Raw genomic sequence first — 18279 nt, forward strand, 5'->3', positions numbered from 1 at the left:
CCAACTGTTTTATGTTTTGTTTTGTATTTGAGACAGGGTCTTGCTCTGTTGCCCAGACTGGAGTGCAGTGGCACTGTCTTGGTTCACTGCAGCCTCTGCTTCCTGGATTCAAGTGATCCTCCCATCTCAGCCTCTTGAGTAGCTAGGACCACAGACACGCACCACCATGCTGGTTATTTTTAAATTTTTAGTAGAGACGGGGTGTTACCATGTTGCCTAGGCTAGTCTCAAACTCCTAGGCGAAGCTATTTGCTCACCTCTGCCTTCTGAAGTGCCGGAATTGGCTGGGCACGGTGGCTCACGCCTGTAATTTCAGCACTTTGGGAGGCCGAGGAGGGCGGATCACTTGAGGTCAAGAGTTCATGACCAGTCTGACCAACATGTTGAAATCCCATCTCTACTAAAAATACAAAAATACAGTGTGTGTGTGTGTGTGTGTGTGTATATGTATGTGTGTGTATATATATATATATATATATTAGCCAGGCATGGTGGTGCACGCCTGTACTCCCAGCTACTTGGGAGGCTGAGGCAGGAGAATTGCTTGAACCTGGGAGGTGGAGGTTGCAGTGAGCTGAGATCATGACACTGCACTCCAGCCTGGGGAACAGAGCAAGAATTTGCCTCAAAAAAGAAAAAAAAAAGGAAAAACCGGCTAGGTACAGTGGCCTACACCTGTAATCCCAGCACTTTGTGAGGCCGAGGTGGGAGGATCACCTGAGGCCAGGAGTTGGAGACCAGCCTGGCCAGCATGGCGAAACCACATCTCTACTAAAAATACAAAAATTAGCCGGGGATGGTGGTACTCGCCTGTAGTCCCAGCTACTCGGGAGGCTGAGGTGGGAGAATCGCTTGAACCCAGGAGGCGAATGCTACAGTGAGCCAAGATCTGGCCACTGCACTCCAGCCTGGGTGACAGAGTGAGACTCCGTCTCAAAAAAAAAAAAAAAAAGAAAAAGAAAAGTGCTGGGATGACAGGTGTGAGCCACTGCGCCCAGCCAGCCTTCCACCAATTGAACAGATTCCCTCTTGGCCAAGGGGACCCCAGAGAAATTTTTAAAACAGTTTCCGGCCAGGTGGATCCACCTATAACCTATAAGCCCCCACTTCAAGATATCCTACCTTTTTAGGCCAAACCTACATATACTTTCCATGTATGTATTTATGTCTTTGCTTGTAACTCCTGCCTTTCTAAAGTGTACAAAACCAAACTGTAAACCAACCACTTCAGAACCACTTACTCAAGGCTTCTCGGATGTTTGTTTTCCTGGGAACCCCAGTCATTCATATCGGCTCAAAGTAAACCTCTTGAAAGTATTTTGTGAAGCTGGGCATGGTGGCTTATGCCTGTAATGCCAGCCCTCTGGGAGGCTGAGGTGATCGGATCACTTGAGCCCAGGACTTAGAGACCATCCTGGGCCACATGTTGAAATCCCATCTCTACAAAATACACAAAAATTAACTGGGTGTGGTGGCACACGCCTGTGGTTCCAGCTACTCTGCGAGGATCGCTTGAGCCTGGGAGGCAGAGGCTGCAGTGAGCTGAGGTCGCACCACTGCACTCTAACCTGAGCAACAGAATGAAGCCCTCTTTAAAAAAAGAAGAGCCCGGGCACAGTGGCTCACGCCTGTAATTCTAGCACTTTGGGAGGCTGAGGCGGGTGGATCACGAGGTCAGGAGTTTCAGACCAGCCTGGACAACATGGTGAAACCCCATCTCTACTAAAACTACAAAAATTAGGCTGGGCGCGGTGGCTCATGCCTGTAATCCCAGCACTTTGGGAGGCCGAGGCAGGCAGATCACGAGGTCAGGGGTTTGAGATCAGCCTGACCAACATGGTGAAGCCATCTCTTACTAAAAACACAAAAATTAGCCGGGCATGGTGGCACACGCCTATAATCCCAGCTACTCAGGAGGCTGAGGCAGGAGAATCACTTGAATCCGGGAGGCGGAGGTTGCAGTGAGCTGAGATCGTGCCATTGCACTCCAGTCTGGGCAACGAGCAAAACTCTGTCTCAAAAAAAAAAAAAAAGAAGAAGAAGAAGAAGGAGGAAAAAATGTCTTCTTCAGAGTTTGGCTTTTCTGTTAACAGCTGTTTCCTGGAATCTGCATCCTCCTCCTCCTGGCTTTACTCCCTTACTTTGCTGCAGTAAGACCCCTAGTAACTTCCTGGGAAGGGCCCATGTCTGGCCAGTTTCCTCTTCTACTGGAAGGTTCCCCAGAACCCCTGCTTTCTCTCTGTGTCCTGCCTGAGAAGCACAGAGCCTGGGCCACTGCATATTTTCCCTGCAGGCTTGAAGCTCGGCCAGGACCTTGAGTATTCTGTTACTGATGAACTAGGTTGTTGCCTGAGACACTGAAAGATCAAACATGTTGCTAAATATGTGGAAACGAGAGCCACACGAATTAAATCCTCCTGTAAAACTCTCCACTCTAGCCCCTGGGTGCAGGCTTCCTAGGTGGACCCTCTCCATCTCTTGCTGTCGGCCCGAGGATGTGCTTCCTCCCTCCGTACATAAGTTCCCCGAACAAATGCTTTGGGCTTATCACCCTGGCATTTGCTGCTGCTTTTCTTTGGGACCAACCAGCTCCACCTCAGGACGGTTTGGGGCAGTCCCTTGCTGGAACTTGCCTGCTACCACTTTTGGGGTGACTCTAGCCATGGGCTGGAGGGATGAAACAGCAGAGTCAGCAGGATTCCAAAGAAATGGGCTGGGGGAACCAGAAGCAATGGGGAGACCCCCGGACGGCCACAGGATCCCTGCAGCCTGCTTGCTTCACACTGTCTCCTTGTACAGCAGCCTGAGGATTAAAACTCTCTTTCTGCTGCAACCCGTGGTGTCGGTGTAGTGATGTTCCATGCATCAGGAAACGGGCCCGCGATGGCCACAACAACAGAGAGATGCCTCTCCAAAGGGTTTCTCCAGGAATGACGGGGAATTGCAGTTTGGGATATGCATGCTACAGCAGACCACAGGCACATCCAGAGAGGCTGGGACGGGAAGCTTCTAAAACACAGAAAGGAGAAGCCCACCTAAGCTGCTTTGAAACAAAGAGCACAGGTGACACGGACTTTGTGTTAGTCCATTCTCACGGTGTTACAAAGAACTGCCTGAGACTGGGTAATTTATAGAGGAAAGAGGTTTAACTGACCCACAGTTCCACATGGCTGCAGGAGAGAGATGTGCTGAGCAAAGGAGAAAAGCCCCTTATACAACTACCAGATGTCCTGAGAACTCACTGTCATGAGAACAGCATGGGGGTAACTGCCCCCATGATTCAATTACCTCCCACCAGGTCCCTCCCACAACACGTGGGGATTATGGGAACTACAAGAGGAGATTTGGGTGGGGACACAGCCAAACCGTATCAGGCTTGTTGCAGGAGTTGGCATTCATTTGGAGGTGAAGACGGCCCTTGTTAGGCAAGCGTCCTTATGCAAGCAGCTTAGCTGCAGTACTGTGGTTTTGAGTTAATTCCTTAGTTTCTTTCCTGGCACACCTGGGAGAGCCCTTCCTTTGTGGCCTCCTGGCTCCATTTTTCAGGGTTTGACATAAGTGACTCCATTTTGGTAGTGGCCACTTTCACACTGGATATCCACAGATAATGTCTTCCAGGCTCAGGTCCATCACCCCCGCATGTGCAAGGCTGAGCTAACTGCCATGTGTGTGGCCTTAGGCCCCTTGGCAGCCAGGACAATATGTTTTTTTCTCTTTTTTTTTTTTTTTTTTGAGACAGAGTCTCATTCTGTCGCCCGGGCTGGGGTACTATGGCGTGATCTCAGCTCACTGCAAGTTCCGCCTCCTGGGTTCAAGTGATTCTCCTGCCTCAGCCTCCTGAGGAGCTGAGATTACAGGCACGGACCACCACGCCCGGCTAATTTTTATATTTTTTTAGTAGAGACAGGTTGGCCAGGCTGGTCTCAAACTCCTGACCTCAGGTGATCCACCCGCCTCGGCCCCCCAACGTGATGGAATTACAGGCATGAGCCACCATGCCCAGCCTCCTTTCTTTTCTGAGACAGGGTCTCTGTTGCCCAGGCTGGAGTGCGGTACAGTGATCACAGCTCACTGCAGTCGCGACCTCCTGGGCCCAAGCCATCCTCCTACCTCCGCTTCCTGAGTAGCTGGGACTACAGCTGTGTGCCACCACACCCAGTTAATTTTTGTATTTTTTTTTATAGTGATGGGGTTTTGCCCTGTTGCCAAGGCTGGTCTTGAACTCCTGGGCTCAAGTGATCTGCCCGCCTTGGCCTCTCAAAGTGCTGGGATTACAGGCTTGAGGCACTGCACTCGGCTGACAATGGTCTCGCTCTGTCACCCAGGCTGCAGTGCAGTGGAGAGATCTCAGCTCACTGCAATCTGTGCCTCCTAGGTTCAAACAATTCTCCTGCCTTAGCCTTCCTAGTAGCTGGGATTATAGGCATGTGCCACCACACCCAGCTAATTTTCTCTTTTCTTTTCTTTTTGCTTTTGAGACAGAGTTTCCTTCTTGTTGCCCAGGCTGGATTGCAGTAGCACAATCTTGGCTCACTACAACCTCCACCTCCTGGGTTTCAGTGATTCTCCTGCCTCAGCCTCCCAAGTAGCTGGGACTACAGGTGTGCGCCACCACAACCAGCTAATTTTTGAATTTTAGTAGAGATGGGGGTTTCACTATGTTGGTCAGGCTGGTCTTGAACTCCTGACCTCAAGTGATCCACCTGCCTTGGCCTCCCTAAGTGCTGGGATTACAGACGTAAGCCACTATGCCTGGCTGGTACCTACTTTTTTTCTTTTCCTTTCTTTTTTTCTTTTTTTTTTTTTTTTTTTTTGAGACGGAGTCTTGCTGTGCCCCAGGCTGGAGTGCAGTGGCGCGCGATCTCGGCTCACTGCAAGCTACGCCCCGCCGGTTTCACGCCATTCTCCTGCCTCAGCCTCCCAAGTAGCGGGGACTACAGGCGCCCGCCACCTCACCCGGCTAATTTTCTTGTATTTTTAGTAGAGACGGGGTTTCACCGGGTTAGCCAGGATGGTCTCGATCTCCTGACCTCGTGATCCGCCCATCTCGGCCTCCCAAAGTGCTGGGATTACAGGCTTGAGCCACCGCGCCCGGCCTCTTTTTTTCTTTTTCTTTTTTTTTTTTTTGAGACAGAGTCTTACTCTGGAGCAATGGCACAATCTCAGCTCACTGCAACCTCCACCTCCCAGGTTCAAGCAATTCTTCTGCCTCAGCCTCCAGAGTAGCTGGGATTACAGATGTGTGCCAGCACGCCTGGCTAATTTTTTGTATTTTTGTACTAGAGACGGGGTTTCACCATGTTGGCCAGGCTGTTCTTGAACTCCTGACCTCAAGTGATCCACCTGTCTCGGCCTCCCAACGTGCTGGGATTACAGGTGTGAGCCACTGCGTCTGGCTGGTACCTACTTTTTTTTTTTTTTTCTTTTTTTTTGAGACAGAGTCTTTTTTTTTTTTTTTTTTGAGACGGAGTCTTGCTCTGTTGCCCAGGCTGGAATGCAGTGGCACGATCTCGGCTCGCTGCAAGTTCCACCTCCCAGGTTCATGCCATTCTCCTGCCTCAGCCTCCCGAGTAGCTGGGACTACAGCTGCCCACCACCACGCTCAGCTAATTTTTTTTTTTTTTGTATTTTTTTAGAGATGGGGCTTCACCATGTTAGCCAGGCTGGTCTTGATCTCCTGACCTCGTGATCCACCCGCCTCGGCTGCCCAAAGTGCTGGGATTACAGGCGTGAGCCACCGTGCCTGGCCGCAGTTACCTACTTTGGTAATGTATTTGTGGACCAGGTTTGGCCCCTGCATGAAAATCAAATGATTAAGTAAATCAATGACTATTTTCAGCAATACGGTAAATCAGGTCACCTGAAAGATCTTCTCAATGAAACAATAAAAGATCTGTATAATGTATTTTATTGGTATTATTATTATTATTTTTGAGACAGGGTCTCACTCTGTCACCCAGGCTGGAGTGCAGTGGCGCAATCACAGCTCACTGCAACCTTGACCTCCTGGGCTCAAGTGATTCTCCTTCCTCAGCCTCCTGAGTAGCTGGGATTATAGGCTCGTGCCACCACACCCAGCTAATTTTCTTTTTTGGTACATTTTGTAGAGACAGGGGTCTCACTGTGCTGCCCAGACTAGTCTCCAACTCCTGACCTCAAGCGATCTGCCTGTCTCAGCCTCCCAAAGTGCAGGAATTACAGGCATGAGCTGCCGCACCCAGCCTATTTTTTTTTTTTTTTTTTTGAGACGGAGTCTCGCTCTGTCACCCAGGCTGGAGTGCAGTGGCGTGATCTCCGCTCACTGCAAGCTCCGCCGCCTCCCAGGTTCACGCCATTCTCCTGCCTCAGCCTCCCTAGAAGCTGGGACTACAGGCGCCCACCACCACGCCTGGCTAATTTTTTTGTATTTTTAGTAGCGACGGGGTTTCACCGTGTTAGCCAGGATGGTCTCGATCTCCTGACCTTGTGATCCGCCTGCCTCGGCCTCCCAAAGTGCTGGGATTACAGGCGTGAGCCACCGCGCCCGGCAACCCGGCCTATTTTTTTTTTTTTTTTTTTTTTTTTTGAGACGGAGTCTCGCTCTGTCGCCCAGGCTGGAGTGCAGTGGCCGGATCTCAGCTCACTGCAAGCTCCGCCTCCCGGGTTCCCGCCATTCTCCTGCCTCAGCCTCCCGAGTAGCTGGGACCACAGGCGCCGCCACCTCGCCCGGCTAGTTTTTTTTTTGTATTTTTTAGTAGAGACGGGGTTTCACCGTGTTAGCCACGATGGTCTCAATCTCCTGACCTCGTGATCCGCCCGTCTCGGCCTCCCAAAGTGCTGGGATTACAGGCTTGAGCCACCGCGCCCGGCCCTATTTTTAAATTATTTTTAAGAGATGGGGGTCTTGCTCTGTTCCCCAGGCTGGAGTGCAGTGGTGTGATCATAGCTAACTGCAGCCTCAAACTCCTAGGCTCAAGGGATCCTCCCGCCTCAGCCTCCCAAGTAGTTGGGACGATGAGTGTGAGCCACTGTGCCTGGCAAACAATCTGTATAAAATATCGAAAGCAGGCCGGGCGCGGTGGCTCACGCCTGTAATCCCAGCACTTTGGGAGGCCGAGGCGGGCGGATCACAAGGTCAGGAGATCGAGACCACGGTGAAACCCCGTCTCTACTAAAAATACAAAAAATTAGCCGGGCGCGGTTGTGGGCGCCTGTAGTCCCAGCTACTCGGGAGGCTGAGGCAGGAGAATGGCGTGAACCCGGGAGGCGGAGCTTGCAGTGAGCCGAGATCGCGCCACTGCACTCCAGCCTGGGCGACAGAGCGAGACTCCATCTCAAAAAAAAAAAAAAAAAAAAAAAAAAAAAAAAAAAAAAAAAAAATATCGAAAGCACAGGAGGCTGAGGCAGGAGAACTGCTTGAACCCAGGAGGCAGAGGCTGCAGTGAGCTGAGATCACACCACTGCACTCCAGCCTGGGTGACAGAGCAAGACTCCATGTCAAACAAACAAACGAACAAACAAGCAAAATATATATATATATGCATCGTTTAAAATCCATGACTGAGCTGACATACAGTAAGGAAGTAAACAGCAGCCTTGAAATAGAAAACCTGGAGCACAGGAGGAGGAGGGGGCCTGAGGGGATTGTACCCCCGGCTTGGACTCATGGAGGGATCCGTATTCTCCCCCATCTCTCCACCTGGCAGGGCCTCGACATTTTTGACTAACTGTATGACATGTGAGTGAATTCTGCATATTGATGCATTCAGCATGCATTGTGGCTGTGCAGTGGCTTCCGAGATGCAGCTCTGAAGGCAGCTTTGCAGAGGTGCCGGGAACAGCAAGACTGCTGCCTGCCACAGGGAGGAGAGATGGGAAGCGATGCCAGCCACAGGTGCTCAGGAAGGCCCAGGCAGCACTGGTGTGGACAGACTCAACTCTGCTTAAAAAGGAAATCAAGGCCGGGCACAGTGGCTCACGCCTGTAATCCCAGCACTTTGGGAGGCTGAGGTGGGCAGATCACCTGAGGTCAGGAATTTAAGACCAGCCTGGTCAACATGGTGAAACCCTGTCTCTACTACAAATACAAAATCAGCCAGCTGTGGTGGCAGGTGCCTGTAATCCCAGCTACTTGGGAGGCTGAAGCAGGAGAATCACTTGAACCCAGGAGGCGGAGGCCGTAGTGAGCCGAGATCGCGCCACTGCACTCCAACCCAGGCAACAGAGTGAGACTCCGTCTCAACAAGAACAACAAAAAAAAATGGAAATCAACAACATCATGACAGTTAGTGTAACTTTGCACCAAAGGAGAAGGGGAAGTTCCAGAACTTTCTTCCAGCTTCACAGATAAGTCGCACACAGGCCTTTCAGGAGAGAGGTCACATTGGGGATGTTTAGGACAGGACGTTGCCAGTGGCAGAGACTGCTCCGAGTGCTGGCGTTAGCACATGGCAAGTCCCACCTCAGAAGTCCAGCTGTGTAGAAAGCTCCTCTGAGCAACGGGCAGGCCCAAGCATAGTTTAACAACATCAGAAAAGACAGCAAGACGGGCTCCTCCAAATTCTCTGCTCCAGGTGGAGAGGGGGACCCTGTGAGTGTGCTTGGTGACCCCCGTGGAGACGTGGACAGCAGGGGCCGCTCACCGTCCTCCAGCAGCCGGTCACTAAGTAGGCTGGAAGTTCCTGTTAACCTTCTAGAAAGATGGGCCTCCCTGAACTGGCAGGTTCCTGAAAAGAAAATAATGTTTTAAGAAAAAGAAAATAAAAATAGACGGGCCTACAGAGCTCAAGCACACCAAAGATTAGGTAGTAGGTGGAATAGAGCTTTTCCAAAGGAGAACAGGATATGGTACCTGTGGCGGAAAAGAGGACGTAATGACACGTGCAGCGGGAATGGGAACAGGAGCACCACGGATGTTCTGACCCCACGCCTGACCAGCTGACCCTGCGCCTGAGCAGCCCAGCCCACTCCACGCCTGACCAGTCCAGCCCATACCTGACCAGCCCACCCCACACCTGAGCAGCCTACTCCACACCTGACCAGCCCACCCCACACCTGACCAGCCCACTCCACACCTGACCAGACCACCCCACACCTGACCAGCCCACCCCACACCTGACCAGCCCAGGCCACACCTGACCAGCCGACCCTGCACCTGACCAGCCCACCCCACTCCTGACCAGCCCACTCCACACCTGACCAGCCCACCCCACTCCTGACCAGCCCACTCCACACCTGACCAGACCACCCCACACCTGACCAGCCCACCCCACACCTGACCAGCCCAGGCCACACCTGACCAGCCGACCCTGCACCTGACCAGCCCACCCCACTCCTGACCAGCCCACTCCACACCTGACCAGCCCACCCCACTCCTGACCAGCCCACCCCACACCTGACCAGCCCACTCCACACCTAACCAGACCACCCCACACCTGACCACCCCACACCTGACCAGCCAACCCCTCACTTGACCAGCCCACTCCACACCTGACCAGCCCAGGCCACTCCTGACCAGCCCACCCCACACCTGACCAGCCCACCCCACTCCTGACCAGCCCAGCCCAGCCCACACCTGACCAGCCCAGCCCACACCTGACCAGCCCACTCCACACCTGACCAGCCCACCCCTCACCTGACCAGCCCACCCCCCGGCCACCTGACCAGCCCACCCCCCACCTGACCAGCCCACCCCCCCCACCTGACCAGCCCACCCCCCACCTGACCAGCCCAGCCCTCACCTGACCAGCCCACCCCCCCCCCACCTGACCAGCCCACCCCCCCACCTGACCAGCCCACCCCCACCTGACCAGCCCACCCCCCCGCCACCTGACCAGCCCAGCCCACACCTGACCAGCCGACCCCCCTACACTGACCAGCTGACCCCACACCTGACCAGCCCACCCCACCGCCTGACCAGCCCGGCCCCCCGCCTGGCCAGCCCACCCCGTGCCTGACCAGCCCACCCTGCGCCTGGCCAGCCCACCCTAGGCCAGCCAGCTGACCCTGTGCTGAGCAGCAGGGCCCAATCCTCACCTGCCTTCCCCATGGCCCTCGTTGTCACTGGCTCCATATGGGGTCTTTATACGAGAGCAGAAACAGACAGAACCTGGGTGAGCTTCACATGTGCCTTCTCACTGATCCTTGGAAACAAGCAGATTCTACTCTGTTCACCACTCTTTCTGCTCAGTTTGATGCATTTTAGGCAAAAGCTGCCATCTTGCCAAGGCTCAGCCTCCTGGGCGTTGGGAGGGCTGGAAGATGGCAAGCCCCTGGGGGGATACGGGGCACGTGCAGGTCCCTCCACTTCCAGGTGCCCTCCACAGGGTCTTGGGGCAGCAGAAGCCCCTCGGTGGGACCTGACTCTACTTCCTGGCCTCATGGGCCCTCTAAGCCTCAGTTTTCCTCTCTGCACCAGAGGACAGCCAGTGGTCAGTGGCCCTTTGGGCTTGGCTGCTGCCCCTCACCTGCTGACTCGCTGCCCGTCTGTACTAGGGGTCAGGTAGTCAAGGGGCAGGTTCCAGGTTAGGCTCACCTTCCTATGTGACCTGGTCACCACGAGGCATAGCTCCTTTCCTAAGAGGAAAGTATCTGAGCACCTGAGGGTCCACCATGAGCCCCAAGGGTCCACCATGAGTGCTGAGGGTCTGCTGTGAGTCCCGAGGGTCCACTGTGCTACAGCCCACTTGGGTCTAACGGAACCATTGGACCTGGAGAAACTGCCCAACCCCCATTGCTCAGAACGGAGTGGGCTGGGCTTCCTCAGGGGGACCCTGGAGCCGGGGCTGCTCCATCCCTGCTCTACCAGGGAGAAAACAGAGGCCTGGGTGGTGGGGCCGTGGCTTCTGGTCTGCTGACCACCTGCCCTAGAGACATGCTTCAAAATGCTGCAGGCCAGGCTCATGCCTGTAATCCCAGCACTTTGGAAGGCCAAGGCAGGAAAATCACTTGAGGCCAGGAGTGTGCGACCAGCCTGGGCAACACAGGAGACTCTGTCTCTACAAAAAAAAAAAAAAGCAAAAAAAAAAAAAAGAAAGGCCCAAAGGATGGGGGGTTACTTGGACCAAGGCTCTGGCAAGCACAAGCTCAGCTGTGGGTTACCTGTCAGTCTCACTGTAACAAGCAGCCAGCACTGCAGGAAACGGACAGCTGCTGGGACAGAGTCGTCTCCACCCTCCCTGAAGCCCCTGGAGGATGAGGCTCCTCCCAGCTCTTGCAGCCACCGAGCCCTGGGGTCTGTGGGGTCCCTCAGCTCCACCCCTTCACTGGCAGCGCCGCTGTGGATGCTCTTGGGATAGGACCCAGGAGGCCACCTCCTTCCCCAGCTCCGGCCACAGAGATGCCCGGGCCACGGTGCCATCTGCTTCAGTGGTTGGGCTGAGGCACCTGCAGGGACTGGGCCCGCCATCCTGCGAGAGCCCAGGGAGTCTGAGGACAGCACTTGAGAAAGTCACCCCAGAGAGGGACTTTCAGGTCTGGATCCCACTGAGGTCAGCATTTGGCCCAGGCTCGGAGCCCAGGATCTGGTGAGAATGGGGCATCCACTGAAGGTCACTCCTCCCTGGCAGCAGCAGAGCAGTGTTGGGGGGGGCACCCGCCTCTCCACCAGGGGCTCTGTCCCCTCCCTGGGGGGGCACCTGCCTCTCCACCAGGGGCTCTGTCCCCTCCCTGGGGGGGCACCCGCCTCTCCACCAGGGGCTCTGTCCCCTCCCTGGGGGGGCACCCGCCTCTCCACCAGGGGCTCTGTCCCCTCCCTGGGGGGGCACCTGCCTCTCCACCAGGGGCTCTGTCCCCTCCCTGGGGGGGCACCTGCCTCTCCACCAGGGGCTCTGTCCCCTCCCTGGAATTTTGGAGGCATGACCAGAGGTGGTGAAGGGCTCACAGGGGCACACGTTTCTGGAAGAGAAAACAGTCACTGCTGCTGGAGAAACAGGAGACCCACAGGGGCAGGGAAGGGTGGCTCCTGGGAGCCCTAAAGGAGAAGTGTGTGCCAGGATGCTGAAACTGGCACTCAGCTCCCAGCGTAAAGGGGCTGAGGGTCATGGGGGCCATGAGAAGCGGTGGCTGCTGCCCTAGAGCTCTCGTTCTCACAGCTCCTAAGCATCGAAGCCATTCCCCAGGTCCCCAGGGACCCACTTGCTCACGTCCCAGCAGGCCCCGTGCCAGCCACAAGGCTCCCTCAAGGCCATGGCCAGGAGGACACCTCGTCCGGAAGCTCCCCTGCCCCCGTGTCTCCACTGTTGCTGGAGACTTCCATTGTTACTGGTCCAGCCTTCCCCTGCCAGGCAAAAGCATGTTCAGCCCATCCTGGGACTGGGGCAGTTGGAAAGAAGAGGGGTTCCCAGAGGGCGGCCTGCCGAGAGGGCAGCAGCTTCCCTGCTACAGTGAGGACTCAGCCCTGGCTAGGGCTGCCCACGAGCCCCCGTGGCCCAGTCACCTGTGTGGGGAGGAGATCAGGAGTGGCTGGGTGGGACCTCTGAGGGGTCCCCTGGACAGACACCCCTCTGGGGGCAGAAGTAGGGTCTGAGAGAACAGGGGAAGCACTTCCTCAAGCAGGGACCCCCTGGGTGGGGCTCAAGCTGTGGCAGAGGATGGGCCAACCTGGGGAGCAGAGGGACAGCCTTTCAGAGACCGTCTGATGCTTCCACGCACAACAAGAAACCAAGAACGTCTGATAGTTATTTTTCTGACACCTTCTATTTATGGAAGTGATACTTACTATTTGCGATCATGATCTGCTTTTAGAAAGCACTCTAAGTGAAAAAGTGAACTCATTTAAAGAAAACATTTAGTGACTATCAGGATGCTAGCGTGTGTACAAACAGCATTGGAGACGGTGCTGCAGGCGGGGAAGCCTGTGCGTGTGAAAGGCCACCGCTGCCCAAGTGCAGGCGCTAAGCAGAGGTCACTCCCTCCCCCTCCTCCTCGCCCCTCCCTGTCCCCTTCCCTCCTTCCTTCCTTAGGGTTGGCCCCAGCTGTTCTTCGAAATACCCAGATCCCCATAGCTCAGCAGGAGGCCTGGGGAAGCAATGTTTTCCTCTCACAGACTCGGTTTCTGCTGCTCTGCTGGCCGCCCGAGGCTCCACCCTTTTCTCTGCTGGTCCCTCTTCCCTCGCTGCTGGCCTCTCACTAGGAGCTCAGTCCCAGGACTAAGTCTGCAACCACAGTCCCTGGCTAGAGGTCTGATGCAAGGCGGGCAGGACTAGCTTCATAGCAGTCTGCAGGGTCTGCAGCCACGACATCCCGGTACCCTCGGTTGCAATGGTCAGAAACCCTGTTTTGGTGTTGACAATGACTTTGCAGTCCAGGAGGTAGCTGGCTTCAGGTGAGGCTGGATCCAGATGCTGGAAGCAGCTGGGCCAGGCCGGCGTCCTGCCTCTCCCAAGGCTGGCTTCATTCTCCCGTTCTTCCCACCACCCACCTTCAGGGCCACAGCAGCTGGAATCCAACACCTGTCAGGGACAGTCGCCCCTTTCACAAGAGCTTCAGCAAAGGCCTTGAGACTAAGGGGTCCAGTCTGGCTGGCCGGGCCCAGGTCACCTGCCAACTCCTAGGCAGGGGAGTGTCAGCCCCACCCAAGCTCCCCATGATCTGAGGATGGATAAAGGGGGCTGCCCAGAGGGAAATGGAGGTGCTGCAACACGAAGCTGGAATGGTCACAGCACAGGGTGAAGTCCCCAGCTGTCCTCAGGCCAACATGCCAAGGTAGTTAGGGGCCCCCCACCCCATACACCGTCATCCAGGCTCCTGCCCTGCCCCACTGCCCATACCCTCACAAGGGGCTTCCACTGAAAACTGGTGCAGTAGACCGGCTGAACCCCTGAGGAGTTCTGGGCAAGGACATGGGGGTCCCCTGAGTCACCATCACTCTCTGCTTTGCTGGCGCAGCCCCTGAGTCGCCTCACAACGATGGGGCAAGAGTCAGAGCCCAGGGTCTGCCCTTCCTAAGCAGAGGTGGGAGCTGGGGGCAGGGGGCAAGAAGCGCCTCTCCCAAGGTCTCTGCCCCCAACCTCTCTGTGCCAGGTGCAGAGGCCTCAGCAGATCCTGCCAGGGGCCCAACAGGTTGGAGAAGTGGTGTAGGCGGTCAGGGCCCTCCATGCTGGGGACAGAGGTGCACTGTGACCGCAGTTGGTGGAGGCCTGACCGCTGGGCCTGGGCTCTGGCTGAGCCTCTGAGATCCTGTGGGGGCCTGACCACTACCCTGGGTTTTTCTTTTTTTTTATTTTTATTTATTTTTTTTTTTTTGAGACGGAGTCTCGCTCTGTCGCCCAGGCTGGAGTGCAGTGGCGCGATCTCGGCTCACTGCAAGCTCCGCCTCCCGGGTTCACGCCATTCTCCTGCCTCAGCCTCCCGAGTAGCTGGGACTACAGGCGCCCACAACCGCGCCCGGCTAATTTTTTTTTTGTATTTTTAGTAGAGACGGGGTTTCACCGTGGTCTCGATCTCCTGACCTTGTGATCCGCCCGCCTCGGCCTCCCAAAGTGCTGGGATTACAGGCGTGAGCCACCGCGCCCGGCTTACCCTGGGTTTTTCAAGATGACCAGGAGTTCGTGAGGCTGGGTGGGGACTCCGTGGGGGGCGGGGACATGGCCATCCAGAGGTCGGGAGCAGAAGAGCCAGTCTCTCCTCGCTCTCCCCCAGGCAAGAGCAGCACAGAAACGGGTTGCAGGAGCTCAGGGTCCAGTTGCCAGAGACCCCTCCCCACCCCTGCAGACCCAGAGCTGGCTCAGCGGAGGTGCCAGCCCAGCCTTAGGTGCACAGCTTGGCCTCCTTTCCAGTTAGGGCAGGCCGGCCAGACCCAGCCATGTCTGCATACAGTCCCTGGCTATAGCCCTGGCCCTGGAGGGGTGTCCTGGTTGCTGGGTGATCTATGCAGGGATGGGATTAAGGGGCCGGGGTCTTGGGGTGCGTCCCGCCTTCCCCTCCCCATCGGTGCCACCTACCCAGTGCACCAGGTGGGCTTTTTGAATTCCCTTTGTCCAGCCCTGACCTCCCTGCAACCATCAGGAGGGCCCCCCAGAGCGCATCTGGCGGGAGAGGTGGGGCGATGAGGCTGAGAAGGTCGGCGCCCTGCAGCTGCCCCAGCTGCGTGGGGAGCGAAGGGAGTTCTCACCTTGCGAAGTCTCGTCTGTCAGGCTTTCCTCCGGGTGGGCGCTGTCCGTCTCGAAAGGAACAGAAGCCGCGGGGCCAAGGAAAGGCTCCGTGGTGGTCCCCACCCCATCGGTATGGACAGGTACCCTGACTGTGCGGGTCCAGGGGGGCCAGCGCGAGGGTTCGAGGCCCGGGGTGCTGCGTGTGCCAGGCCACTGCGCCCCCATCGTAAAGCACGAAGTCCCCGAATGGTGTGGCCACGGGCGGTCGCGGAGCTGCACTACACGAAACGAAGCCGGCCACAGCCCGTGAGCTTCGGCTCGGAAAAGCCGCAGGCGTCCAAGGTGCGCTCACTAGGCGGGAAGCCGGGTGAGAGGCGGCCCTGCCCGCACCCGGCCCCTGCCCGCACCCGGCCCCTGCCCGCACCCCGCGCCCCTGCACGCACCCCAGCCCCACCTGCACTTCGGCCGCCTTACTGCGCCCCCCTCCTCCCCCCGCCCGCCCTGGATCCCCTGCACCCGCAGGCTGCGGCCCGGCGAGGGTTAAGAGGGGCGGGGCGAGGGGCGGCCCCGCCTCCGCCGCCGCGCCGGGTCCGAGCGCGCACGGGGCGCGGGGGCGGGTCGGAGCGGGCGGCGGCGGAGGGCGCGGCGCGCCGGGGATCGCGGGGAGCGGGCAGCGGGGACGGCGGCGGCGCGGCCCGCGTGACCCAGCGCCGCGCCCCGTGGCCCCGCCGCGCCCGGCCCAGCCGCAGGATGCGCGCCCCGCCGCTGCTGCTGCTGCTGGCCGCCTGCGCGCCGCCGCCCTGCGCCGCGGCCGCCCCGACGCCACCGGGCTGGGAGCCGGCCCCCGACGCGCCCTGGTGCCCCTACAAGGTGCTGCCCGAGGGCCCCGAGGCGGGCGGCGGGCGCCTGTGCTTCCGCAGCCCCGCGCGCGGCTTCCGCTGCCAGGCTCCGGCCTGCACGCTGCACGCCCCGGCCGGCCGCTCCCTGCGCGCCAGCGTCCTGCGCAACCGCAGCGTCCTCCTGCAGTGGCGCCTGGCCCCGGCCGCCGCGCGCCGCGTGCGCGCCTTCGCGCTCAACTGCTCATGGCGCGGCGCCTACACGCGCTTCCCGTGCGAGCGCGTGCTCCTCGGGGCCTCCTGCCGCGACTACCTGCTGCCCGACGTGCACGACGGCGTCCTCTACCGCCTGTGCCTGCAGCCGCTGCCGCTGCGCGCTGGGCCCGCCGCCCCCGCGCCAGAGCCCCCCGAGCCCGCCGAGTGCGTAGAGTTCACCGCCGAGCCGGCCGGCATGCAGGACATCGTGGTGGCCATGACGGCGGTGGGCGGCTCCATCTGCGTCATGCTGGTGGTCATCTGCCTGCTGGTGGCCTACATCACCGAGAACCTCATGCGCCCGGCCCTCGCGCGCCCCGGCCTGCGCAGACACCCCTGAAGCGCGAGGCCGCCAGCCCACCTGGGCGCCGCCTGCCCGAGGGCGCCTGAGCTCCCAGGTCCTCCGCCCGCTCTCCTCTCCTCATTCCTGCTGCTTCCTTAAGATCCCCGCGGAGGAGGACCTGCCGGCGACGGCTCCGGCACCTTGGCATCGTCACACGCCCTTCCCAGCCGGGCGTCAGACTCCCAGACTCTGGCTCTGGATTGGCCCCTGGGCCTGCGCTGCTGTGCCGGCCGCATCCAGGGCTCTCCCCGCTCACCACAGGCCTTCATGGAGGCGACCAGGGCATGGAGCCCCTTCCAGCAAGAGCCATGGGCACTCCGGATCACCCCGCACCTCCATCCTGTGCCAAATTGTCCCAGATAGACCGTCGCCCTTGCTAGGTCACTGTGCTTTACAGGCCTGGGACGCAGCTCTCCAAGCCTGTCCTCCCCCGCCCCACCCCACTGGGCTTAGGTTAGCTTCGTGCCTTAGTATCTCGGGCCCACACTGCAGGAGCCAACACCCCCTGCTGTCCAGGGGGGTCTGTGGCCCTAAGATTGGCCGGCCCCTCCATGCACCTGGCCAGCGTCCCCTTGGAGACACCCCCACCTTCAAGCGCTGCAGAAGCATGAGGTGAGGGCCTGCAGCGCTCTGTACCGTTTAGGGTGTTGGACCAGCCGGGAGCCATGACATGGCAGGCCTGGCCCAGCGGCCAGGGTGAGTGTTCTCAGACCCGGGGCGGCTGGTGGTTCTCCAGGGCCGGGTACCCCTTTTGTGTGTGCGGCCTCTGACTAGGACTTCCTGTGGAAATGGGGGCAGATGGTGGCCATCACCACTGGGTCCCAGGGCAGAAGCTTAGATACCAGCCTTGAGCAGTCCGACCTTCCACCGCGGCCTGAATCCCAAGCCTCAGCCAACCCAGGGGACCTCAGCAGCGACAGTGTGACTGACAGCACCACCCCTAGCCTTTGCATGCCCAGGGGTCCAGAGCCAGGATCTGGCCCGGCAATGCCACCCGCCATGGAAGAAAAGCTGACCCTGCCCACCTGCTGCAGACCCGGGCCCCGGGCTAAGGTTGCTTTCTGTGATGGCTGCCTGGTGACATTGGACACCAGGAGGGGTATGGCACTGCCCTCCCCTCCTGGAGCCCCTGGCACTGACCTCCTGGACTTGACCTGACTCCTGGTCACTGGCCAAACACCCACCTTCACCCCAGCCACCCCAGGCCCTGGCTGGTGCCCCATGATACCTGCAGCCCACCTCTGTGTCTTTGCTCCACCCACCCCTGCGTGGCGCTGGTCAGGCGCAAACCTGGCGCCAATGTCTAAATGTCCATCCTCAGATCAACAGTGCTGTCTGTGTGTTATTTGGGAGGTGGGAGGGAAGAAAAAGGTGGATTCCCCTTCTCCCCAGCTGCCCTAGGACCCTTGGGTATTGGCCGGTGGCTGGCCCCGAACCCTCTCCTGGCCCGGGTGGCATTGGCCCCGGGTGGCGTTGGCGCCGGCAGCGTGTGCGGCACACTGCCTTACATTTCCTGCCAGGACAGGCAGGGTGCCCAGTGCTTGTCTCTGCGCCTTCTTGTCGTGGGCCAGCTGTTGGCGGGGGATGGGGGAGGCAGTACCTGCCGCGCTTAGATATAACCCATTCCCATGGCTACCCACTTGAGCTGTGACGGCCACGATTAGGCTGCTCCAGAGGGGCTCCCCACCCTGTCTGGACCTCCCTGTGCAGAGCTAGAGCTGGGGTGGGAACGGTGGACAGAGGACAGCCTGGGGCTCCTGTGTGTATCCTGTGC

At 58.2% G+C, this 18279-nt stretch overlaps 1 protein-coding gene and 1 long non-coding RNA gene across 3 annotated transcripts; one reads left to right on the plus strand and one right to left on the minus strand.

Moving 5' to 3' along the window:
- Positions 1-7508: 7508 nt before the first annotated feature.
- On the minus strand, positions 7509-15613 carry LOC141409095 (uncharacterized). 2 transcript variants are annotated; one of them, XR_012427567.1, is made up of 4 exons: positions 15526-15613; positions 15092-15349; positions 10015-10121; positions 8259-8705 (listed from the first exon to the last, which is right to left on the minus strand). It is a non-coding gene; the product is annotated as an uncharacterized lncRNA (long non-coding RNA). The 2 variants fall into 2 exon arrangements; XR_012427568.1 differs by lacking the exon at positions 10015-10121 and having other exon boundaries at positions 7509-8705.
- A 67-nt stretch (positions 15614-15680) lies between these two features.
- FNDC10 (fibronectin type III domain containing 10) lies at positions 15681-17831 on the plus strand. The gene has a single exon (XM_005545239.5). It carries the CDS (start codon positions 15822-15824, stop codon positions 16500-16502), a length of 681 nt encoding a protein of 226 aa, XP_005545296.2. The 5' UTR covers positions 15681-15821; the 3' UTR covers positions 16503-17831.
- Positions 17832-18279: the final 448 nt, after the last annotated feature.

This window comes from Macaca fascicularis, chromosome 1, assembly GCF_037993035.2.
Source record: "Macaca fascicularis isolate 582-1 chromosome 1, T2T-MFA8v1.1".
Taxonomy (NCBI): Eukaryota; Metazoa; Chordata; class Mammalia; order Primates; family Cercopithecidae; genus Macaca; species Macaca fascicularis.

Coding starts and splice junctions, on each gene's coding strand:
- FNDC10 (XM_005545239.5), top strand. CDS start 15,822: ATGCGCGCCCCGCCGCTGCTGCTGCTGCTGGCCGCCTGCGCGCCGCCG.